Source organism: Leptopilina boulardi, unplaced genomic scaffold, assembly GCF_019393585.1.
Source record: "Leptopilina boulardi isolate dan_hultmark-lab unplaced genomic scaffold, ZJU_Lbou_2.1 LbouV2_302, whole genome shotgun sequence".
NCBI lineage: Eukaryota > Metazoa > Arthropoda > Insecta > Hymenoptera > Figitidae > Leptopilina > Leptopilina boulardi.
The window spans coordinates 1208712-1221105 of NW_026137866.1; the positions used below are offsets into that span (position 1 = coordinate 1208712).

At 27.0% G+C, this 12394-nt stretch overlaps 1 protein-coding gene and 1 long non-coding RNA gene across 3 annotated transcripts; one reads left to right on the forward strand and one right to left on the reverse strand.

The window, feature by feature from the left end:
- Positions 1–313: 313 nt before the first annotated feature.
- On the reverse strand, positions 314–11562 carry LOC127282861 (plexin domain-containing protein 2). Its single transcript, XM_051307401.1, has 8 exons — positions 11027–11562; positions 3563–3963; positions 3133–3429; positions 2773–2965; positions 2115–2324; positions 1481–1879; positions 1243–1379; positions 314–1124 (listed from the first exon to the last, which is right to left on the reverse strand). The coding sequence occupies exons 1-8, from the start codon at positions 11133–11135 to the stop codon at positions 1056–1058; spliced, it is 1815 nt and encodes a 604-aa protein (XP_051163358.1). The 5' UTR covers positions 11136–11562; the 3' UTR covers positions 314–1055.
- On the forward strand, positions 6057–10721 carry LOC127282863 (uncharacterized). 2 transcript variants are annotated; one of them, XR_007843261.1, is made up of 4 exons: positions 6057–6633; positions 7021–7240; positions 7384–7669; positions 7894–10721. It is a non-coding gene; the product is annotated as an uncharacterized LOC127282863 (long non-coding RNA). The 2 variants fall into 2 exon arrangements; XR_007843262.1 differs by lacking the exon at positions 7384–7669 and having other exon boundaries at positions 6094–6633.
- Positions 11563–12394: the final 832 nt, after the last annotated feature.

Consider the following 12394-nt stretch of genomic DNA (forward strand, 5'->3'; position numbering starts at 1 on the left):
GTGTTTCCTTGTAAAAAAAAATTTTAATATCATTTTTTGATTTTTTTTTAAAAAAATAACAATTTAAGTTAAAATTTTCATTAAAATATTTATCAAAATCCTATATTAAAATTATTTCTTTTTTTTTCATTTAAAATCAGATCTTTTTCGAGTTTTTCTAAACATTAATACCCGTGATTAGACCATAGTTTCATGATTTATCAAAAACGTGTTGAAATTACGAAAAAAATTTTTAAATATTATAATTAAAGAATGTTTTTTTTGTCAATCATAAGAAAAAATAATTTCTTATGAGTGATTTAAAATACATTCATCATTGTGTATTTATATATATTTAATTAAAACAATTTTTCTAACGATGAAAAACGATTCTTAAACAATAACAAAAAAAAAAATATTATATATACCACACGTTGATCAAAATCACAATTATTGTCGACGATCAAGAAACATTCGCTTGTTCTTGTCGCGTTACCGGCGACAATATTCGACTATTTTTCGGTAAAATAAGAAATTTCAAATAATCTCATTGCGAATCGAAATTGATAGAAAATTAATATTGTTCTTTTATGATAAATTTGGAGAGAAAAAATGATCTGAAATTGTTATTAGATAAAAATATTACCGTTTTAAAAAAAAGTAAGTGCACATTGGTAATGTCTTTGTTCCCTCTAGTATTTTTATATTCTCTGTTTCTTTCAGTGCATAATTACGTTCTGAACGTTCATTTTTTTTTTTTTAGGTAAAATATCATTTATATAAAAATTCCTCGTATTCAATTATAAAATTGCCATGTTCCCGCTAGTTTTAAAAAAGATTTTCAGTTTCTTTTTCTTTATACTCATTTCAATCGAGTTGTATGACAATAAAATTTTGAAACACAACGATTGAACATTGTTTCGTTTTTTGCTTTCGTGATAGCTGAATTTTATATTAGTCTCTTTCGCTATCACGATTTAGATAAAGTACATCACACTCCCATCAAACGGTACTTGTGAACTCCATAAATTTGATAAATAAATTTTAATCGACATGAATCGCAATTGTAAAATGCATCACATGTGAATTGTTGCGACAGTATAGCGTGCTTCGCCTCTTCTCCAACTCCATTGACTTGGTCGATACTAAACAAGAAAAATTAATTTTATTTATAATTTATTAATTCACTATAACTCATTTAGAAATAGATAAAAGAAATATTTTTTCAATTTTTTGAGGAAAATAAAAAAAAAAAAAACTCACTCGAATGAGTATTTGTCCTGATGCACTGTGAGGATTACGATACGCATATACAGCCCAACCGGCTAAACCAGCAACAAGGGAAATAATTATCAGAATACCGATGATACCAGAAACGCTCATGTTCATATTTTCGCGAGCTGTAGAAAAAAAATTTAAATATTATTAAAAAAAGAATTGTATAGACAGAAACAAAAAGAAAAAATAGGTACAATTATTGATTTCAAAAAAAAAATAATACCATGTTCCAAGGAACCAGCCGCTGGACTAGAATGTTGACTAGGTTTCACGCTAGCCGACAATACTTCGTCTCTGGTGATGTGTTCCTCGTGTCCTTGGGCATCAATGTGATCTTTATAGGATGTTGCTTTTGCTGAACAACTTGCTGCATCTTTGACATTTTTTCTATCGCATCCTTTTTGCAACCAATCTTGTTTAGTTCGCGAAACTCCTGTACTACATTGTTGCAATTCAGAACACCATTTACAAATGAATCCTGGCACTTTTGTGAGACAATCATTGCAATTATCCATTTGCAAACATGTTGGCAATGCCGTCAAATATATCACTGTGAAATTCTTTATATCCTCGCGGTTAAAGTGTACTCGATGATATTCGTAAATTGTCTTCTTGCGATTAACTAAATAAAAAATAATTTAATTTATTAATAGTAATTATTTTCCAATTATTAATTTATTAAAAAGAATTTATAAAAATAATAAATCTCTTTAAATAATCATCAATAGTGAATATTATTTTTTAATTGACAAACTATTAATTTAAATGAATTTTTAAAATAATTAATTCTAAATTAGTCTAACTTTAGTTTAGTTTGTCTAATTTTCTCTTTATAATATTTTTTTGAATTAACTTACAGAATACAGTTCTGTCCATAATGTAAGCGTCACTCAATCCAACTTTGACTGGATGATTAGTGTCTTCAATATTTTCGACAACAAGTGGAATTGCAGTGTAAACGAATACAATGTCGCCGTTTAGATGTAAAGTCACTTGGAATGTGAAAGCCCCATCCTCTGGTTTATCGTGAAGTACAACATTTTCCCACTCGACTGTAAATGATGTTGCTGAAACATTGATTTGAATTTTAATTAAATTCTCATATTTTTTAAAAAAATTCACCAGTTTTTCAATAGTCATTAAAAAAAAATAATGGTATTTTACTTTTTTTTTTTTTTACTTTCACATGATATTCATAAAGTCTATAAATAGCTATCAACAAATCCGATTACAAATTCATAATCAAAATAAAAGACGACAGTAACAAAGAAATGAGATTGGCAGAATGATATGTGATTACAAAAGATAAGTAGATATAAATAATTTTATAATTTTTGTAAAGCTATGAAAAGTATTTTCTTCTTTTAAACCACATATTTGATTTAAATTTATCAACTTTCTTTTGAATATTAGTAAAAAATATTATTTTTTTTATCAAATTCTTATATTTGTTTATTTATATATTAAATTTGAATTTTCAAATAAAAAAAAAATCTAGATAAATGAATTACTAACAATTGTCTGCATATTTCACGAAACTACGATTGGACAATTGCAAGTCAAAGTTCGCCATTAACGGTGCAATGTACTGTGTCGCAGCAAGCCAACTGTGTACGTATTCTCCTGTATATAAAAATCCACCTGTGGCAATTGTGATATTCCGTACTTTGTGTCCATAAAATGGAAAATCGAACTTTAGTTTTATTGTCTGTAAAAGAAAATAAAAATTAAAAACTCGCAAAATTATAAAACAAAAAAAAAAAATTAAAATTTGCATTTTTTTCACAGGGCTTAAAAAGATAGACTATTATTCGTACAATCCATCGATATATATATATGTAAAGAATGGAGATTTTAATGAACAAAAGAACAAACCGCAGCTTTCCTGTGACTCTCGCTTAGAACTTCATTGACTTGAAGATTCGGATGTATAGCCATATTCACCCAATATTTTTCCCATGCGGCTTTATCAACCATAAATGTACTATTATAATATTGATGTGTATCATTTACGGTTTTTGTTATATTATTCTGTAGCAGTGTAGAATTTGATACTTCAGAAAGAGTGTCTGGAATGTCGCCAATTTCAGTCTCAGAATTCTCATTGGTAGGTTTAACATTGTGTGTAATTTTAGTCCACCTTGTTTGATTTGCCCAAACAACTGGTTTAGACTGAAAAATAAATTAAAATTTAATTATGTACATTTTTTTACTCCTCTCATTTAAATTTCTATTTTTATTTCCATAGAATGTAAAATTTGAGGGAAAAATTATTTTACTGTATACGTTAAGGGGCGAAACTTACCAAATGTGAAGTGGACGTTTCAACAGTTGGTGTGGTAGCTGTGGTATAATTTTTTTTTGACTTGAGAACATCCGGTTTATATTTTTTCGAAGGTAATTCGCCATGCACTGGATTTTCCGTGGAAATAGTTTCCGTTGAATAAGAAACATTTGCTGAATTATGAGTATTTATGCTAATAACCGGTTGTTGTGGCAGTGTTGTAGGTTGCACTTTTGGTTGTTGTTGTTGTTGCATATCCTGAACTTCGCTAAGTTCATGTTGAGGCTTCGCCGTCCCTTTCGGTGGTTCAAGAACCGATCTTACAAATCGATTTTGCGAATTTTCATCAAACGGCGAAAAATCTATTCTATCATCCAAAAAACTGTGTGTCCTCGATATTTCATACTTATGATAAGACAAATCTGTAAAAAGAAAAAACAGGTCTATTAAAAAAAAAAATACATATATTATTTAAATTAATAAATAATTTTACTAAATATTCATTAATTTAAACTTATTTTTATATTTTCTTTATTTTTTACACATATAGAGAAGCTAAAAGTGTTTTTTGGAGCAACGATTTGGCTATCGCGAAAGACTAAATTTATTCAGGCACATCTGATGTAAGCCTTTCTTTTTTGCTTGGCATTAAAAGAAGATTATTAATTTGAATATTTTTTCGTCAAATTAATTAATATTATGCAAATTTTCTTCCCAAGTGAATACTTTTTTAATATATCTATATATAAATTTTCGAGATACCAAAAATAGCAATAAACGCGTTCATGATGTCAGAATGTGACGTTTCAACGTATGTGTCAACGTCGACGTTCTCAACTTCTTGTTTCTATATTGAGAGGGCAATGTCCTTGTGCAGAATATAATTCATCCACAAATTTAGTCTCATCAATTCTCTAATTTTTGCATCAAAATTTATGCACTCAACTTGTATTTGACCTATGTATAATATTGTCAATTGAATCAAATTTTCACAGAAAAACTTGATAAAAATGTTTTAAAAAAGAATTCACGTAGAAAAAAATTAAAAATAAAATGAGAAAATAAATAAATGATCAGAAATATTATTACAAGAATATTTTTTTCATCAAATGACAATTTTTCCTTCTATTAAATATGATGAATAAAATACTTCAAACTCCAATGGAATATTTATGCGGGATGATGATGAATACAAAACTGGTTTCTTTTATAAAAATCCCGATACTTAATACTACTATGTATATAAGATAGGGTCGTAGGCCAATTTTCATCTCAAATCTTCTTTTACAATACCAGACTGGTTACATTACTTTAATTAGCTTAAAATTTTATTTTTCCATTTTAAAATAAGATTCAGAATCTGACACTGCAGTTTAGTTCAAGGGCAGACGGGATATTTATACATAAATAGAATCGCATAAATATAAACCATGAATAAGACTCCAAGTTAATACAGTATAAAGATTCTGTTTCCCATCAAAATTTTACTCTTTATTATTGAATAATATTAAAAAAAAAAAAAATTATAATAAAAATTTTACTGCCAATACCAAGAAATGACGTAATTGTATTTTATTTCCTTCAATCGAAACGATATTGAGGAATAAAAAGAATTTATTTATTAATTTACCTATAGTCAAATAGTATCAAAAATTAAGATTTAAGTCCGTATATTGAAATTAAAGAATTGATATCACGGAAGTTCCCAGATCAATTTTACATATTGTAAAAATATTTGTAGGTATTAAATACTTTCAATTCTGTGGTTCTTGTTCTCTTTCTCTCTCTCCACAACTATCGAATTCAAGCGGTCGCTTTAAACACTAGAATGTCAAGAAAGAATGATTTTTCCCAAGTATAAGACTCGGTAACCGCCTTTCAATTTAATTCCCGTATATATGTACAACTTTAACATTCACCGTTATAGAAAAGATTGAAATTTTCATTAAAACCTGTATATATCGTTTCTGAAAAAGAAAAAATGGAAAATTATTAAAAAATCCAAACATAACAAAAATAAAATAAAAAACCAAAAAATAAATTAAAAACTTCCAAATTTCGAATTTTCATTCACTATCGTCAATTTTATATTATGTGTTACATAAAAAAAAACATTGAAACTAAAGGGAAAAAGTAATTAACGTTTACGAGGGAATTAGATAAAAGCCCAGTTGGTAATTATGCAAACAATGCAAACCTATACTTATTTCCTGGAACGTGAATACGTTAACTAGAAAATGTTGCGCATTTATTATTATATTATATATACAGACTCATTGACAACCGACTAGACTAAAATTAATGTTACTCATTTGAATTTTCAATTTTTTTTTTGTCTAGAACAATTAATCAAAAAATTTTTTTTTAGTTGTAAAAAATTACTACAAACTGGAATTCTTTATTAATGTGGAGAAAAAAAAGAAAAGATAAAAAAAAAAAATTTGTCATTTGCGTTCTTTTTCAACATAATATGTACAATGAGTCATATATAATAAAATAATAAGATATTAAAACCTGAACGTCATTCCTCAAGAAAATTCATCAAGATTTTTTCTATTTAATATATGCAAGTACGTACACAAATAATATATTCACGAGCGTTAAGAAAACGTTATGTGAATTTTAAAATACAAGTTCATTGTTCCAAGATGTTTTTCACACATATTATAACAATATTGTCTTAAGGAAAAGTGGTTTAGTCTCAATATCTGTTTTAGAAAAATTATTTTCAAAAAATGTTGTTTAATAAAAATATACCTATTTGAATAAAAATAAATTCTGAAAACTAGACTTTTCGTCAAGCAGAGCCAATGGACAGAAATTAAAATTTTTTTACGACAGAGGAAACTAATTGACATTTTTAATCGAGCAATAAAGTTCAATGTGAGAGCAATTATTAGCGAAACAATAAAAATAATAAGGGACGCGTAATAAAAAGTCGGAAAGGTCAATGGTGCAAATAAGGTGACTGAGGATTTTCAGGCCAGTGAGCGCACCGGTATCATGGGCAACAGACTGTTGCCAGTTTGAATTGAAAGATAAAAGAATAGGACTCGGTGAATAAAGGAGAGAAAGCTATAAAACAAAATAAGGTCGAAGACCTCATCTTTCTCCATCCATAAAAAAAAAAATCAAAAAATCGATTAGAAATCCTCATTTTTTACGATTCTTTGATAAAAATAATATTAAATCGATATCAATTTATTTCCGATTAAATTGTATACTGTGTCGTGTGACCTGAAGATGATAATATTCCTTCCCTGTTCTTTACAACCACCACTTCCTTTCCTTTCTCTTCCTGTCATAGTTTTTTTTTTTTTTTTTATTATTGCTCCTAAAAAAGGACAAACTTTAATAATAACTCGTGTGTCGTTAGAAATTTCATATTTTTTCTTTAATATTGAAAATAAAAAACCAATTATTATTTTGATCATAAAAGTCATATTTTTCTAAATGAAAATATTATCTCTCATTTATAGTAAGAATACCTATACAACGGATATACAAATAAAAAAAATAAAAATTATATGAAGAAACTAGTTTTCCATGAAGAAACTTACAAAACAGATGTAAAAGAAAAATAGACAGAAAGATGTGGAATTTTTTAAATTGATGAATGGAAATTGACGTCGTTTATTCTTTATACACATATATAGTTTCCAAGTGAAGTCTTCCTATCGTCCCACGTATACCATACATGTAAGTATCGCAATAGCACGTTGACTTCCATTTGAAGAAAAGAAAAAAATCATTTTATTCCTTTTCACAAAAAAAAAAAGAAACAGAAAACCAAGTCTTAAAATGCGATTATTATATATCTACCCATATGAATTTTGTTCCAGCTATTTGAACTTACATAAAGACAAGGACACTTCTTCCTGAACAAAAATACGACAATAATAACAATATTCTTTTTTTTTTCTTTGTGTCAACTTTTATAATAACACCTGGCATTATTCAATAATGACTAAAAAGAAAACTTTGTAACAAGAAGCAACATATACCGAATATCTGTTGAAACACCTTTTAAATATTTTGACACATTTTTTTTCCTCTCATTCTTCAATAATTGCAACATCCTTGGAATACATTTACGATCAAAATTTATTTTTAAACTCAATCGAAAAGGTGAATTGAATTTAAAATTCAAATTTTATTAAATTAAATCTTTGCAAATAATTTCAAAATACCTTTTTAATACCTTTTTTTTAGAAAATATTGATCAATTTTTCGAAACTAATTAAATAAATAATTTTGTCGATAAATATTTCCGGAGAGTAGAAGAAAAATTGACAAAGAATTTTTCCATGATCTTTTCGAAAGTATTGTAAATTTTTTTTTTTTTTTCAAAGAACAACAGCGGATAGCAGCTCTTGAAAGGGACCCTATACCCTGACCTTCCGGTTTGGGATCGGTTTTGAGTGCAACGAACACACATGGTGACTATATGTTCGGGGAGGTTTTTTTTTTTTTTGTCTTCAAAAACAGATGAACTCCCACGCATTACATTCATTATACACGAGATCTCAAACAAGGAGTTTTCTTCACACCATATGCGAGAAGTATATATAAATAATATTGAAGATCAAGTGAAAAAAATAATTTCTTATTTTTTCCTTATAATAAAATTAGGCTTTTATTACCAGTTCTGAAACAAAAATACAAAATTTTTTCAATAATATAATTTCTTTTTATAGTAAAATTAAATGGATTTTTAATTGTTAATGAGAATTGTTTTCTGGTATTTTTTTTTCTTTCCATGATGAGTGAAAAATGAATAATATTCGCTCATCCGATCAGAAGCCCTAGATGTGATGCGAGAGCCCACACAAATACTGTTACGCTTCTACGTTTGTTTTCGATTGGATTCAGTTTCTACAGAGCAAGATCTTTCGCTGAGAAAACTAACGGTATATATACTATATTGTAGTCTACTTAAAAAGATAGATACCAATCTCAAATATAAGAAAAAAAAAAGAGTTGACCGAACATAAGTTTGGCTGTTCCAAATAAAAATATATCTTGACAATAGAGTATTGTTGGCACCGAAAAACTGTTTTGAACTTTTGACACATTTCACGAACAATGGAAATAAATTTCAAAATTTCTTTTCTTTTACTTAAAGTCAAAAAATTAATTATTCAAAAAAAAAAATTAAAAAATAACATTTTAATTCAAATTTTATAAAATTATCAAAAAAGAATTTATAGATAAGACATTTTTTTTTAATGTCATATAAAAATTTGCTCTATTCTTTCAACATACTTAACTTCTGCTACTGGGTTTATTTAAATATTACAATACGTCTATAGTACTTTGAAAGGTTTCAGGTTCTTCCTCCCTATCTGTTTATAAAGATAAGTCTTCTAGGTCGATAATGGCTTCTAGTAATTTAAAATTCTATATACTTGCAACTCTCAAGTGCAATGAACCTCTTTTTTTTCCTCGAGAAAATATTCCACTTTTTTTTTTTTTACAAATTACAGGTAAATTGAGACATTAATAATTATGCTTTATATTAAAAGAGACTAAAATACAAAAGGAAATTGTAAATATTACGAGATAATACAAAAAAAAAAAGTTTACAATTTAATGACCATTGTCAGTCAAACAAAACATTGTCTTTTAGCAGCAAACGCTAATTGATGTGCGATAAAGTAATTTCATCTTTTGATAGCATTTTAAACAATGATATTTACAGTTACAACAATAAACAAACGTAAATATCATGCGAAAAAGAGATTTCTATCTTACTTTTCAAATAATTTATTTTTTCCGATTATTAAAAAAAAAATAATTATTATAAATTAAATATTAATATAATAAATTAATTACTAAAATTTAATAAATAAAAAAACATTTCTGAAATTAAGAGTTGAAAGTATGAATTTCATTAACTGATAAACTAGTTAAAACATATAGATTGGAGCAAGAGGTTTATAAGTTAATAAGTTGTGCTCTTCAAGTCAATAAATTGCCATTTAACCAAAGTGATCCATACAATCCGCCGTGGTGACGCCATAGATCGTTATAGATATTCATAAAATGTAAACAAGTGACAAAATTATGTGATTTTTTTTTCATTTATTTTTGCAAATCTCGCAATTCAATTAAAATTGATTAAAAAAAAAATTAATATCACAATTTATCGCGAAAGAGATTTCAATTAAAACTGATTTATTCGAAAATACAAACGTCTTTTGTATTAAAAAAAAGGCATATCTTTACTATATTCGTCCCAAAGAACTTCTTATAATGATAATATAATCGTTATTAAGATATTTTTACCCCGCAACTATACGCGAACTTAATATTTCCGTTTTTCTTATATATTTATTTATTTATTCCTTCATTATTATTTTATATAATAAAAGTTTAACTGTACATTCAATCCAATAAGTTTATGTTCAATTTCGTAAGTGAAGCTTGTAAATCACTAAATGCTCTGGTTGGAGAAATAATTACAAAAATTTTTTTCTTTCGTTGAATGGTTTTTCTCGTCACGAATGGCCTTCGACTACTTGTACAGTAAATATATATATATACAAGATCTACTTAATACGGCAATAAGTCAGGTTTTACTCAGTACGGTATTCCTTGAAACAAGTGATTCAAGTAAACCACTTTAGAATTAAACAGCAATTTATATATTTACATAAATAGCTCGAAAGTAATTAAAATATTCGTCGCGATAAACTCGCAAAAAAAGTCATTAAAAATATGTCATTGAAAATCCAGTAGCAAAGAGTTAATGAATGAAGCAATCCTTAAATGCCATTAAAGAAGATGTCTACTTAAAAAAAAATATCTGTTTGCTAAAAATATTTAAAAATTTTCTTTCAAAATATTTTATTAAATATTTTTAATAGAATACAATAATTATCTCAAATTTTGTAATTTATAAAATAAACATTATTGAAACAAAATAAATTATAATTAAAAAAAAAAACAGTGGAATAAACAATGTTTGTTAAAATATGCCAGAATTCTGTTCTTTTATTTATAAGTTTAACAGTTCCTCAACTTCTTATTTCTTTTTATTTCCTATCACACCTGTTTTTAATGAATCTATTATTAATCCTCACGAAAGCCTGAAAAACTGCGACTATCGACTCGACAAACATATTCCTCAACCAAATACAGACACTATACCTGTTGAATACATCTCAACGTTTCGTAGTCCTCGGCAGGTAAATCATTCACAAATAAAAAGAAATACATTTCTAAATGGAAAAACAGCAGAACGTCATCTCATTTATTACCTTTTTTTTTGCATCAATAAATTAAATTCTGACATATGAAGAAGGAAAAAAAAACCCATAAAATACAAACAATATTGAAGAATATTTAAATAATATTTTTCAATAATATCAAGATGAGTTTAAATGATTTTCAAATTGACACAAATGATTTAGAAGATTGCAATTTCCTATAATCAATAAATTTTTCTTTTTTTCAAAGAGAATGCCTTTGAATAAAACTGACCTGTCTCTGCCAATGTTGTATAAAATCCAAATGCGAAAAATATTTGTATTATCATCATTTTTCTTAGAGTAACACTTCCATGAATAAACCACCACTGATCACACGCCATATTTAAAAAGCTAAGGAAAATTTGTCCTTAAAAACAAATCAAGTATCACATTAACAAAAGTTTCGGAACATGCGCGTCCGCGGACTTGCTTGTCGCCAAGTCCGCGAGATTAAAAAATAATTACTGAAGAAAATTGAAATTGAAATTATTTGTTTTGTTTTTCTTTTTTTGAAAATAAAGCAACAGGCGCCTACACTGCGCGTTACAAGACGACGACAAATGGAAGGACTTTCTTCCACGAAATACGGAATACAAGATAGGACTTTGGGAGACTCTCTGCTGTTAAACCGGTACTTGGGAACTTAAACATCGACCTGCAGCGCGCTCAGACACACGACAACTGACCAGAATAAATATACAAAACGTCTCCGCCGAGAACTTCTTTTTTTTCTCTCTCTCTCTCTCTCTCTCTCTCTCTCTCTCTCTCTCTCTCTTTCTCTCTCCTTCTCTCCACTAATGTCACACAATTAAAAATAAATCTAATTATATTTTTTATCACTATACCTGCATTTGATTTTTCTTACGAACTTTTTTCCATTTTCAAAAATTTCTTCCAATTGTCCCCTTTTTTGTTTTAATATTTGCATTAATTTTCCAAATTAATATTGTCTATAAATTTCTTGTTTAAAAATGGTTCCGACTTGTTGAAATCCTTCAAAATTCGATGATCAAGACAATAACAATAAATCGTATTAATAATTATATACAAAAACTTAAATTTGGTTTGATAAATAAATTTCATAATAAATAATAATATAAAAAATATAATAATAATAAGTACTAATAAAAAACAAAATTGAAAATTTAATAAGAAAAACTTACCATAAAATTGTGATTCATCTTATGACGTAAAAATTTATAACGCTGGAGGCTATTGTTTGTTTTTATAATTATTATCCGTTATTCGTTGAATAAGATTAATTATTCTTGAAATTCCATTTAATTGTAATTTGCAAAATTTTTTCAAATCCATTTAATGTTGTCGAGAAATACATGACAAAATAAATCGCACTTCATTTCAATTTTCTTCTCAATATGTCAAATTAATTATTGATATTCTTCAACAATGCATAATGTAGTTAAATAACAATGCAAAAATAAATTGTAAAGAAATGTTTAAAATTCCATTTAATAAACAAATGCCAATATTTTTCTTGATTAACCTCAAATACTGACACATGTTGACATTTGTTAACACCGTTAACACTCATTGTAGACTGCACATTTGACACTTTTTCACTAAACAAATACCATAGTAA